The 12,645-nt window shown below is 59.0% G+C and overlaps 1 protein-coding gene and 1 long non-coding RNA gene across 11 annotated transcripts in view; one reads left to right on the forward strand and one right to left on the reverse strand.

Annotated features, from left to right (window-relative positions):
- On the forward strand, positions 1-7,025 carry GMPPA (GDP-mannose pyrophosphorylase A). 10 transcript variants are annotated; one of them, XM_082466623.1, is made up of 13 exons: positions 1-77; positions 990-1,050; positions 1,156-1,253; positions 2,139-2,242; positions 2,511-2,697; positions 3,057-3,116; positions 4,176-4,306; positions 5,346-5,480; positions 5,594-5,691; positions 5,860-5,906; positions 6,084-6,176; positions 6,299-6,467; positions 6,726-7,025. In XM_082466623.1, exons 2-13 carry the CDS (start codon positions 1,011-1,013, stop codon positions 6,824-6,826), a joined length of 1,263 nt encoding a protein of 420 aa, XP_082322749.1. In that variant the 5' UTR covers positions 1-77; positions 990-1,010; the 3' UTR covers positions 6,827-7,025. The 10 variants fall into 10 exon arrangements, 9 of the variants coding, with proteins under 9 accessions (XP_082322749.1, XP_082322745.1, XP_082322747.1 ...); XM_082466622.1 differs by having other exon boundaries at positions 49-350; XM_082466619.1 differs by having other exon boundaries at positions 27-1,050; positions 5,773-5,906.
- Positions 2,726-12,645, reverse strand: part of LOC309663154 — a 19,623-nt gene continuing 9,703 nt past the window's right edge. Inside the window, exon 3 of the long non-coding RNA XR_014265127.1 lies at positions 2,726-2,969. This is a non-coding gene — a long non-coding RNA (uncharacterized lncRNA). The remainder of the gene's footprint in view (positions 2,970-12,645) is intronic.

Raw genomic sequence — 12,645 nt, forward strand, 5'->3', positions numbered from 1 at the left:
TCGCGACTTGCGAGAAGACACGTGCGCGGAAGGAGCAAGAAGTAGTGGGCGACAGATCTGGCGAAAGGGAACTAGTGGCAAAGGGAGCCAGTGGTAAAGGGAGCCAGTGGTAAAGGGAGCCGGTGGAGGGGCGGCGAAAGGGGTAGAGGGCAGAGGACGGACGGTAGACCGAGAGAGGCTCGGAGGCCTCGGCTGGCTTTCCGCACTTCCGCTCTTGTGTTGGTTCCACAACCCCTGGCTACGCGAGGCTAGGGTTTATTAGAGTCAGTTGTGGGGTTCAGAGGGTCAGCAATCAGTTCTCCGAATCCAGAGATTCAGTATTTGTCGTCAGTATCGGTACTCAGGGCTTGGTAGGTTGGGTGTTTGGGATGCTAAAGGAATCTTGTCTTTTGAGTCGGGGTTCACCTAGAGCTTGGTTTTAGGATTCAGGTTCAGCCTATATAGTTTTTTTTGCTAGGATTTGGGATGCATCAGATGCGGATCTGCACTAGTTCAGTACTTGGGATTCATTCTTAGGATTGTAGTTAAATATTTGGGGCTCACTCAGGGTCTGGGGTTCAGTATTCAGGGTTCACTGTTGGGGTTCAGGGCTTAACATCTAGAGTGAGGATGCAACCATTGGGAATCGGTGGGTTTGGGGTTTTTTGAGGTTTGGGGTCTGAGAAGGGCTTCTCCTGCTGAGTTTCTGAGTTTGCTGAATTTGTGGCCAGAGGGAAGTCTGTTAGGGGTCAAATTGTGGGGTGTGAATTTCAGAATTTGGATGAAATCCCTGTGGGGTTTGAAGGCTGGCTGGAGGCTGGGCTAGGATTTGAGTTGTGTGAGATTTGTGAGGTGTTGTGTCCGGGGCAGGTCTACATTGAACTTCGGATTTACATCCTCCGAGGGGACTAAGTGTTGCTATTTGGGGTTTGGGGGCTTGGTTGGGGTATGAGTCAGGTTCCTGGGTTGGGGTGTGAGATCTGAGCCTGACTTTTCTGTTGGGATTTGAGGTTTAGGTAGCAATCGCCATCATGCTCAAAGCTGTGATCCTGATTGGAGGCCCTCAAAAGGGTGAGGAGCCAGGGGAATTGGGGGAGGAGGTTGGGCTGGAGTGGTTGGTGGGGTGGGGACAGAGGGAGGCAGGAAGCTGAAATGTGCTTCTTTCTCCTCTCCCAGGGACTCGCTTCAGGCCTTTGTCATTTGAGGTGCCCAAACCACTGTTTCCTGTGGCGGGGGTCCCTATGATCCAGCACCACATTGAGGCTTGTGCCCAGGTAACCCCATAGGCTCCCCTCTCCCACCTCACTTCCTGCTCATCTCCTTCTTGCTGTATTTCCCCCTTTTCCAGCCATGACCTTCCCACAGGGACCACCATTTAGAAGTGAAAATGTGAATGTCGCCCCCTGGAGTTGTGTGGTACAGCTGCTCTGCTGTCTTCCCCTAACCTAGTGTCTCCTCTGGCCTCGTGCTCAGATTGCACTCCTATTTTTAAAGCATGGAATGTGGGATCAGGCAAGACTCTTAGAGACAATTTAACACTGCAGCAGGGGGAACCTTAATGATAGCAAAGCACAGAACTCATACCTTTGCTCACTGTGGAGCTAATTTCTTTATTGCTTTTGGTATTGAGGCAGGCATGGTTTTATTTGAATCCAGTCTCTGCCTCCTGTAAGGACTTGAGCAAATTTCCCATCCTTTCTGAGCCTTAGTTTCCTTATTTGTAAAATGGAGGTGATTAGACCTGCTTTGTGGGGTGGCAAAGCTTGCAATGATGTTTGTAAAGTGCCTTGTACAATGTAGGCGCCTGATAAATGATATCCTCATCTCAAGCTCAGATTGACACATAATAAATATGGGGGGAAATTATGGGTTATTCTTTAATGCAGCTTGGTAGGCAAAATCTTCCCTAGGGTGAGCCCCAATTCAGATGTGAGGGGGCAGGGGATAATAGAATAATAAAAGGTTAAAAGATCAGGGACTGAGACTTCCTCCAACTTCCTCATTGTCCAGAGGAGAAAACGGGCCAGAGTGGGAAAGTGAGTACGCAGGGGCCCCATAGCTGAGAATGAAACTGGTCTCTCCAGACTTATGGGCCAGTACCAGGGATTTCTCCCTCCTTTCAGATATTTTTTTCTTCCAACCTCTTCCCTTGTCCCCAGGTCCCTGGGATGCAGGAGATTCTGCTCATTGGCTTCTACCAACCTGATGAGCCCCTTACCCGGTTCCTAGAAGCTGCCCAACAGGAGTTTAACCTTCCGATCAGGTATTTGTGCACCCATGCTGTATGGGCTGGGGGGGTCAGTGCACTAAGCCTCTGGTTCTCAGGAGTGGGGTAAGTCAGCATTCGCCAGGCTTCACCCTCACACACTAGGAGGATTCCTATTTGGGCATCTTTGAATCCCTGAGTATATTGCCTTCTCTGTGGGCCTCGGGCAGGTATAACCCTGGGAGCAGGAGGAGTCAGGTGCCCAGGCTCCTGGTATCTGTCTCCTCTGATCTCACTGAGCTGGCCATGTGGTCCCTGGGGACAGGTACCTGCAAGAATTTGCCCCCCTGGGCACAGGGGGTGGTCTCTACCATTTCCGGGACCAAATTCTGGCTGGAGGCCCCGAAGCCTTCTTCGTGCTCAACGCTGACGTCTGCTCCGACTTCCCCTTGAGCACTATGTTGGATGTCCACAGACACCAGCCTCACCCTTTCTTGCTCCTTGGCACCACGGTGAGGGGGCCAGGGGGGCTGGAGGGTGCAGAGGGGGTGATCCAGAAAGGTTCCTGGAGTGCAGGATGTCAGGGAGGCAGGGACAGCCCAGGCGGTGGGATCAGGCATCAGGAGGGAGATGTGCCTGAAACCCCAGCAGTGGTGGAGGTGGTGGTGGAGACCCCAAGCCCTTTGGCTGCTCAGCAGTAGGGAGCCGGGGAGGAGTGGCGGCAGCTGTCAGTTCTCACCCTTGCTGAAGCCCTGTCCACAGCAGCAGAGATGCGTGCCAGGTGCTATAGGAGAGGGAAAGAAAGAAAGAGAAAACAGACCTTGCTGCCGTGGAGCTGGCAGGTCACTGTCTCAGTGTGTCTGTCTTTCAGGCTAACAGGACACAATCCCTCAACTACGGCTGCATCGTAGAGAATCCACAGACGCATGAGGTGAGAGCAGAGAGGGGGCTGGCTGGGCGCTTGCTCTGTGTATCATCATTCCCACTCCGCCTCTAGAGAATGCTGGAATGCTTTGGGATGGGCCCCAGTCTTGTCAAGCAGGTGGGGCATACCCTCAGTTGTTCATCCTATATCCTTTCTAGAGAGATCGTCGAGAGTGAAGGGGTAACAGTGGATGAATGATCAGGGTGCTATGAGAGCACAAAAGGAGGCCCAGCCCAGCCTTGTCTGGGTGGGGGAGGGGAGGGCTCCCTGGAGAAGGCAAGGTCTGAGCTGAGTTTTAGATTTGTTTAGATGTCGGAGACAGGAAGGCGTTGCAGGTAGAGGGACCAGCATGTGCAAAGGCCAGGAGGCAGGAAACAGCGTGCGTCCAGAATTATGGAGGGAGGAGCATAATCATCAAGGCAGAGGGTCTCTGTCCTTGTTTGTGAAGCTCCCTGCCCCTGAGCCTGACTGACTTCCATGCACCCCTTTTATTTGTTCAAGCTTTAGTATTAAAAATACATGTAAACACACACACACACACACACACACACGAATTTTTTTTTTTGAAGTTTTGTGCTAGGCACTAGGTAGGTGTGAGGGAAACACAGCTGAACGACAATCCCTGCTTCTCAGGAACTCTTGGACTAGTGGGAGAGACAGTCAAAAACCAACCATTGCAAATGATACAAGTGCTACCGGTGAGGTGTGGCCAGAGGCCAGGGGTGCCCAGACCTGAGAAGCCAACTCTGGGGCAGAGTGGACTCATAGAGGAAGTGACAATGCCAGCTGGGTTTTGAAAGCCGAGTTTTCCAGATGAAGAGATGGGAAGGAACATTCCCAGTGCAGGCGTGCAGTAGCATGGAGTTGTGTTCTGGAAGCTCTGGGAGGTGGGGAGGAGACAGGCCTCTAGTTCAGACTTATCTTGAAGGTGAAGGCCAGCGGCAAGATGCAGTCTGCATTTTAGGAAGACCACTCCGGCAGCAGGGAGGACCTGGAAGTCAGAGGGTCTTAGGGGGTGATGGCAGTGGCCTCTCCTCCACTGATCCCAGCCCACTGTGTCCTCAGGTCCTGCACTATGTGGAGAAACCCAGCACTTTTGTCAGTGACATCATCAACTGTGGCATCTATCTCTTTTCCCCGGAAGCCCTGAAGCCCCTTCGGGATGTCTTCCAGCGTAATCAGCAGGATGGGCAACTGTGAGGCAGGCCCCATGGCCCTGAGACCCCAAGTGCCCCCGGTCACAGACCAGCCCCCCCCTCCCCAGTCTCTGCAGGCTCCACCTCCACCCGCTCACCTTGCTTCCCCTTCTCATCTCTACTTGTCCTCTCCAGCTGGGCCTCCCAGTCCCTCCCTTCCTAACCTCATTCTGTCCCTCTTCCTTATCCATCCCAGTTCCTCTTCTGTCACCGCCTGCCCACTCCCCTTCTGGTCCATTTCTCTCAAGCCCTGAGTGTCCCAGAGATGCCTTTTAGAACAGACAGCAACACACACAGTTGGGTGCACACAGGCTTGACACACACACACGCGCACACACACACACCACACACACACACACACACGTGTACTCTCAGGCTGAGTGCCCCAGAGCCCTGCTCACCACAAGCCAAAGTCCAGGGTCATCCTCCTAGGCCTGGAACCTGTTCCTTTCTGTGGATCCCTGCCTTTGCTCCCGCCTCCCCCGCCCATCTCCCCATCTCAAGGCTCATTCACTCATCACCATCTTCTCACTCCCATCCATCTCTCTGCTTCTCTCTCCATCTCTCCCGGCCTCTCTGTTTCTGCTGAGCTGGCATCTCCACCATCTCTCTCTTCTCTCTCTCTCTGTGACTGTCTCTGCCCCCACCAGCTGCCTTCCTCTGGGGTGAGTCTGTCTGTGTTTCATTCCATCCAGTGAGTGAGAGGGAGGGTGACCGGAGGCGGGGTTCAGAGGAGTGGATGGGGTGGCGGAGAATGGGAAAAGGGGGAGGAGCCAGGTCTGGTCGAACTCCATCTGGATGTGGGGCAGGATGAGCAGCAGGTCTGTGCCTGGGGACACCGACGGCTCAGGGAGGAGAGGAGGTGATGTGTATGAGGGTGATGGGAGAGCTTCCTGGGATGTGAGCATCCTTTTGGAGCAGATCTGACCAGACCTGGAGAGGTGGTGGGATTCACTCTCATTCCTATCCCCAAGAGACTGTTGGCCCCCAGTTGGGCTCAGCTGGGGAACTGATGTCAGCATCCCTTCCTCTGTGCCAGGGAGGACTCGTCAGGCTTGTGGCCTGGGGCAGGTACCATCCGCCTGGAGCAGGATGTGTTCTCCGCCCTGGCCGGGCAGGGCCAGATCTATGTGCACCTCACTGATGGTATCTGGAGTCAGATCAAGTCTGCAGGGTATGGGAGGGGCCTCTGATGGGGTGGTTGGGTCACCTGGAGGTTGAAACTTCGGGGTGGTGGGCACAGGCCCTGCTGGCCCCTGAGCCCCTGCACCACTTTCTGGCCCCCAGCTCAGCCCTCTATGCCTCCCGCCTCTATCTGAGCCAGTACCAGCTCACTCACCCGGAACGCCTGGCCAAGCACACCCCAGAGGGTCCACGGATTCGAGGTACCCATCCGGCCCCAATTCCTAACCTTTGTCCCCCAGCCCAGCCCCCTCTCCCCTCTGAGCTGTGACTCCTGACCTTAGATCCAGACGTGAAGTCTCAATCCCTGCCCTCCCTGAACCAGATGTGGTTTGGGGTATTTGCCCCCAGGTCCTCTCTTCTGCTTCTAGGAAACGTTTACATCCACCCAACAGCTAAGGTGGCCCCCTCTGCTGTGGTAAGTGGTGGCCCAGCCCAGGGGAAGCATGGGTGGGGCGGTACAGATACCTCCCGTGCTCGGAGTAGCGGTCTCTCCACTTTGTCACAGCCTGTCCTATGGCCTCAAGCCTTTTGTGTTTGATGAGGGGATTGGATTTGGGGCCCTCCAAGGCTATGGTTGTGCTCTTCTTCACAGCTGGGCCCCAACGTCTCCATCGGGGAGGGGGTGACCATAGGCGAGGGTGTGCGGCTCCGAGAGAGCATTGTCCTCCACGGAGCCACACTGCAGGTAGGCACCCAGGCACACCCAGCAGCCGTGGCGCCCCAAGAGGCTGAGGGGAGGGGTGAGCCCCGTGGGCTCTGCACCTGGCCCCTTCTCACCCCCTCACCTCACATCGTCCTGTCTGGCAGGAACACACGTGTGTCCTGCACAGCATCGTGGGCTGGGGGAGCACCGTGGGGCGCTGGGCCCGCGTGGAGGGTACCCCCAGTGACCCCAATCCCAACGACCCCCGAGCCCACATGGACAGTGAGAGCCTATTCAAGGATGGGAAGCTGCTCCCTGCCATCACCATCCTAGGTATGCTTCCCAGGGCCCTAGGCTATGAGAAACCTCCACAGGTGATGGCCGTGCCCTGTGGGAGCATTTGTGTGTGTGTGTGTTTATTCCTTTAGCAAACATTTACCCAGTGTCTGCTCTATGTGAGTCACAGGGGGTATGCGGCCAGGGCACAGATGGGCAGGGAGGGATCCCTCCCGGATGGCGGTGGCCCCCAGCTCTTTGCCCCTCGCCTCCCCTCCCCACGGCCTCCCCCTGGTGCCCTTGTCCACACTGCAGGCTGCCGCGTCCGGATCCCTGCCGAGGTGCTCATACTGAACTCGATTGTTCTGCCACACAAGGAGCTGAGCCGCAGCTTCACCAACCAGATCATCCTCTGAGGGGGGCTGCCTGAAGTTCCCCCCAACTCTGATCCGCTCCCCTTGAGGCTCCTGCCTGCATGGCCAGCCTCTGTCCAGGAGGGACCGGAGGAAGCCAGCCAGGCTCTTCCTGCGCGCACGCGCACACGGGGAGCAACATGGGTGGCCGGGGGACTGGTGGCCTCCCTCTCCAGTTCCTAATAAACCCGGGTGAACCTTGGAGCCAGTAACGACTCCGCTTGTGCCTGGGCTGGGGGTGAGAGTGGAAGCGGGGTGGCTGACTCAGGCCCCCCCACATTAGCATTTAAATTGGAGTCGTTGCTTCGGGCTCATGAATAATGAATCTGGAGCCCTGGTAAAGCTCCCCCTCCCACTGCCTCAGCCCCTCGCGCTGCTCTGGAGGAAGGCCCTCAAGGCTCCCAGCCGGCTGGCCCCCGCTTTCACCCTACCCCGACGCCGCCTCCCTGTTCCTCTTCACTGGGCCTGGCTCAGGCTCCAGAGTGGAAGGATTCCGAAGGGAAGGGGGGAGGATTTCGGTTGGGCAGTGGGGTGCGGGCTGGGAGCCCTGGGCCCGAGGTTGGATCACCCGGAGCCGCTCTCCTCGGTGGCTGCTGAGCCCCGGCCCGGCCTGCTTTCTGCTTTGCCAGCTCCATCTGCTCCCAGCCTGGCTTTTGGCGGGGTCGGGGTTTCTCTCCCGCCCGCGGCCTGGTATCTGCTTCCTAGTCCCTGGCAGGCAGGGTGGGCCTGAGCTGGTGCCTTTCTCTCCGGAAGCACAGTGGGAGCTACTTCATTCTGGGAGGGGAGGGGCCCTGGCCACCTCCCACCACCCTGGCTCTGCTCTTTGTGGGGGGGGGGGGGTCTCAGTCTTCCTTCCACATTCCTGAAGCCCCAGAGATACCCAGCCATCTCTCATGTTTGCCCATGACCCCCGTGTGCCCCTCCCGGTGCCCCCCTTTCCCCAGCTGTGGGTGCAGAGCTTAGTTGCCAGATGAGCGGGTAATGATGGTAATCTGCTAATTGAGAGGAATCTAATTACCCGAAGAGAATGGGGGGGGGCAGGGCGTGGGTGGGAGGGAGGAGGGGGTCCTGGCAGCAGGCAGGGTGGCAGGCAGCAGGGTGCCGGGGCCTGGTTATCAGCACCAGGGTCTGGGACAGAGCCCAGGATTTCAGAGCTTCAGGGCTGGGCTGTTAGGAAGATGCACTTTCTCAGGAGCTGGGCCGAGGGCGGCCCGGGGATTGGGCTAGGTGTGACCACCCAGCCCCTGGAGGCCCTGCAGGCTGTGTCAGAGCGCACGTGCATGTGAAACAATCGGGGGTTTTAGCGGTCCTGACCTACAACCTGCCTGGACGCAGCCCTTTTCCTGGTTCCTGTTCCTGGTCCCTCCAGTCTCTGCCTCCAGCCCACACCTTCCGTCACCTCTGTATGGGGTCCGGAGGGGTCTGCAGATGCCTCCTCTGGGCTGGGGTCAACCGCCTGAGGGCAGGGCTGGGAGAGGGGTGGGCCACAGGGCCAGGGGCTGGGTCCCTTCGTCTCCTCCCCCGAGTCCTGACCCTTCTGTTCCGAGTGGTTGGCAGAGGCCATGGCAGCTTCATCATAAATATGATAATTTAATTATTTTCTCAGCAAAACACTGTGAAATCCAATAAGTCTGTGTCAGGCCCTGGCCCCCGGGACCCCCCCTCCTGGGCCCAGTGGGGGTGGGGATAGGCACTGGACAGGGACGGGGTCAGTGTTTAAAGTGAAGGGGGGTTAGTGAAGCTGAGGTCTCTGTGGTGCGCCCCCCCCAGCAACGCGGAGGATGTTACTGATGTACCGGTGCTCAGGTGGAGCGGGGTCTAAGGAGAGAAGTTCCGATGCCCCCCTCTCCTCTCCAGCCTAGTCTGCCCTGGGAGGGCCTAGCATCCCTCCACCTCTGAGGGCACGGCCCAGAGCCCAGGATGTGGGAGTACCCTGCCCCCGGAGGGGAGAGGGCAGGGGGCCCCCTTCACCATCGCTGGGACCTCATTGGCCCTGTAAGGGTAGGAGGGTGCTGGCCCTGCGAGAACAGAGGGAACTGGGGTGGGAAGTAGGGGATGAGGGGGGAGGGATGCGGGGGAGGGGTGCGCTCCTGCCATTAGTGCTTTTTTCGGTTTCCATAAAAAGATTATTCTGTAAAATCAGCGAGGGGGAGCGAGCTGGGGGCCGGGGAGGGGGGCGGGTCCCTGGCACTGAGCTGGATGGGGTGACAGAGGAGGAGAGCTGGGGACCGACCGGGACTGAGCGTGGAGAGAAATTTGGATGGGCTTCAGGAGCCAGCTAGGGGGAAGAGGCCGAGCCAAGAACGCAGACTTGGGGGAGGCTGGCCAGGATGGGGTGGGGGGAGTGGCAGGGCCCTCATCTCCCTCCTGCCTGGGCCTCCTTCCCACCCCCATCCCCATCCCCTCCCCCTGGCACTTAGCAGCCATCGTGGGGGAGCAGACTGCAGCCCCCTCCCCCTCTCCGGGAAGCAGGCACAGCTGGGGCCCTGCCACATCTGCCGCATCAGCACGGAGCACAGCTGGGTGTGCCCAGAGCCGCGCTCCCCAAAACAAAAAGTTGGGGCGGGGGCCAAGGAGAACCCAGACCCCTGAGACAGACGCACTGACACTTCTGCCAACAGACACAGACTCGTCGAGGCAAAGCTACACTCACCACCACACACGCTCCCTCGTGTGCAGAGACAGGAGAACTGACAAACATGCAATTACTCTGCCCCGCCTGCCGCCCTCACCCCTTCCTCCTCCTTCCCTTCCTTCCCTCCAGGCTCCCCTCCACCGCCTTGGCCACCTCTGAACCGCTCTCGCCCTCGTCTGGAGGGAGCAGGGGCTTCACCCTCCCCAGGCACACGCTTCTGGGAGGCTTGGAGAACAGGAGAGCAGGGGGTGGTAAGGGGCATCTGAGTCCGAAGCTTGAGCCTCGGGAAGCCAGTGCCCCCCTCCGTGCCCATGCCCCTCCCCACAGAGAAACCTCCTCTGAAGCACTGGTCCTTGCCACCCTGGACGTGATGGGGTCTCCATCCCAGGGCCGACTGGCTGGGCACCCTTGAGTGTGGTCAAGGTCCCCGTGACACTCTGTGTTCCACTGGCCGCCTCAAGGAGGTGATGTCCTGCACGTCCAAGTTCTAGCCAGAGCTCGGTGGCTCCCAGGGCCGGGCCCTGGTACTCCCGTCCCCAACAATCTGCAGTACCCTCCGCTCAGCAATGCACCCGTCTGCTTAGCTTTGCTACCCCAAAAGGCACAGGGTATGGGGCCTCCGTTGGTGGCGGAAAAGTACCCCCTACTCAGCAGGGGTGATCAGGAGTCCCTTCTCCCCGCCTCCACCATCCCGCTTCCCAGGCGATGACCACCTCTGGCCTCTGATTAAATCCTGCTCCTTTGCAGCCCTCGTTTCTCGCTCTCATCTCCTTGGCCCAGGTGTCTTGCCCTCAACCCTCTCCTCCCTGCCTCCCCCCACCCCCGTGTCCCACGCCTCGTCCCCGCCCCTGCCCCTCAGAGCTTTAATCCCTGCTGCTGCTGTGCCGCCTTATCTGCTCCCAGCAGCTTTTGCTGCTGCAAAGCCCTCTCCCCCTCCTTCTCGGGATCTTCTTCCCCCCTCCTTCACCGGTTCTCTCTTCTCTCTGACCAGCACCCCCTGGCCTGTCTCTGCCTCTCAGGCCCCCCATGATGACTCCTGGCTGACACCAGATCTGCACCCCAGTGCCCTTTGCTCTCTCTCCAGCCTCAGCCCCGAGGTTGCGGCTGCCCACCCAGCCCCACACTGATCTCCTTCCGCCTCAACCCTCCCCCGCAGGCCCCACAGACTTGGTCAGTTTCTGACCAGCCAAGATTTTCCATCTTTCTTCCTTCCCTGCCCCCTCCATCTCCTGGCCCCCTCCCCCGGTTCCTCCAGCAGCCCCTCAATCTTGGACATGGTCCCCTTCAATCCCAGTAACCCACTGCCCCGGATTGGGTTGTTGGTACCCGCCACAGGAGAGGGCTCAGGGCTGGGCAGGGCTGGGCTGGTCCTTGGACAGGGTAGGGTGTGCAGAGTGCTGGCGGGCAGTGGGGGCAGGGCCCGGCAGCGGGACGCTAACCCTCTTCAGTTGCCTCAGATCACGTCCGGGCCTCCCCACCCCCTTCGCTGGAACTCTCATTAACCGCTTCTCCTGCCTCGTCCGCAGCATAAATAACCCAGATAAATCAGCCGCCGTCCGCCCCCCGCCCCTCGGCCCCCGCACAGCCCGTTTGTCACCGCTGCTCGCTCACCAGCCAGGCCTAGCCCAGTCCCGGCCTCCACCTCCCCCATCCGTGTCCCTTCCCGCCCACGTCTGTCCCACACTGGCTCATACCTTGGTCCGCAGCAGAGCCAGGCCTGGGACAGGTGTCTGAGCTGGGCAGGGTGGCAAGGGGTGTACTCTGCAAGCAGGGGGAGACTGGGACCTCCCCCTAGAATGCTATCTAGGAATTTGGGGGTCATGTCATTTAGGAGTGGGGCCACCCAGGCTGGAAGTCTAAGGCCCACAAATGGGGGGAAGGGGCAAATGCAGCTCAGCTTGGGGGTCCCTGCTGGGAGAAGAGGCAACCCCAGAGCTCGGGGTGCAGGATGGGCTTTGCAGCCTCCTTGGAGCCCCGCAAGCAGGATCCTGGGACGTCTCCAGGTCTACCTTTTGGAGCATTTTGCCCAAAGAAAACCTCCGTGCCCCCTACCAGGTGTTCTGAGTCAGAACCCTCCTGCCCTCCCTACTTCTCTGCCCCCCATTCCCATGCCCTGCCTTGTCAGGCTGTACAGATGGCACTCTAATCTCTGCCTCTCAGTCCATCCACCATTCTCTCTCTGTAAGGAAGCCTAGTTCAGCCCCTGGGGGGGTGGGTGGAGAATTGGACTGCGAACAAATCTGGGGAATGGGGACAACTGGTGGGCAGAGGATGCCTGGCTGAGGCTTCACATCCTGACCCTGCACTCCACACTCCCCACCCCACCCCACCCACCACCCCCCCGGCCCCTCCGGAACCTGCACCCACATTCCCACCCCCAGAGTCCTTGGCAGCCCCTCCCCCTTTGCTCACACCCAGTTTGGGTCCTGGCTAGCCACACTTGGCCCTGATGCTCACTGCAGGGGGCAGCTGGTCCCCTGGGAGTGGGTGGGGGAAGCGGGGAAGGGATGGGGGAGCTTGGGCGCAGGGCTGGGCGTGGGGGTGGGGAAGAAGCTGGGCTGGGCCCCAGGGACCAGCTGGGCAATGAGCCGGGGAAGCAGCCGGGAGGCTAAATGAGGGAGATTATCACCCAACTGCAGCCGGGCAGAGAGGGAGGCAGGCAGGGAAGCAGGGGAAGGGAGGGGAGAAAGGACAGGGGCCAGAGGGGAAAAGGGTGTAAGGGGACAGGGTGGGTGATAGAAGAGGCTGGAGGAGTGGGGGGAAAAGACCAAGGGATGGCCTGAAAGGACATGGGGGGGGCTCCCACTGAGCACAAACATATCCCTGGGGCCTGGGAGACTGGAGGATGAGGACTTGGGGACAATTGAAGACAGCTTGCTGTAGGGCAGCGGGGGTGGAGGGGGGGCATGCAGCTAACTGCTGCTCCACTTCCTGGTGGCCTGGAACTCCCCTCACCACCCTGCCCCTGCCCGCCCCCCAGTACCGGCTTACCACCCAACTTCATTCCTTCTAGAGGCTGAAGGCTTCCCGACATGCCCTCAGGAGAAAAGAGGGCGTGCTTCGGGCTCGTGATGGAGGCCAGTATGTTGGGGAGAAAGACCCTGTGATCTCATTGGATGGCAGGACAATTTAGTGACACACACTGAGTCCTGGGTGGCAACCAGTGCTGGGGAGAGCTTGGGGGGCA

Source organism: Balaenoptera physalus (genome assembly GCF_965194825.1).
Source record: "Balaenoptera physalus genome assembly, chromosome: 6".
NCBI lineage: Eukaryota > Metazoa > Chordata > Mammalia > Artiodactyla > Balaenopteridae > Balaenoptera > Balaenoptera physalus.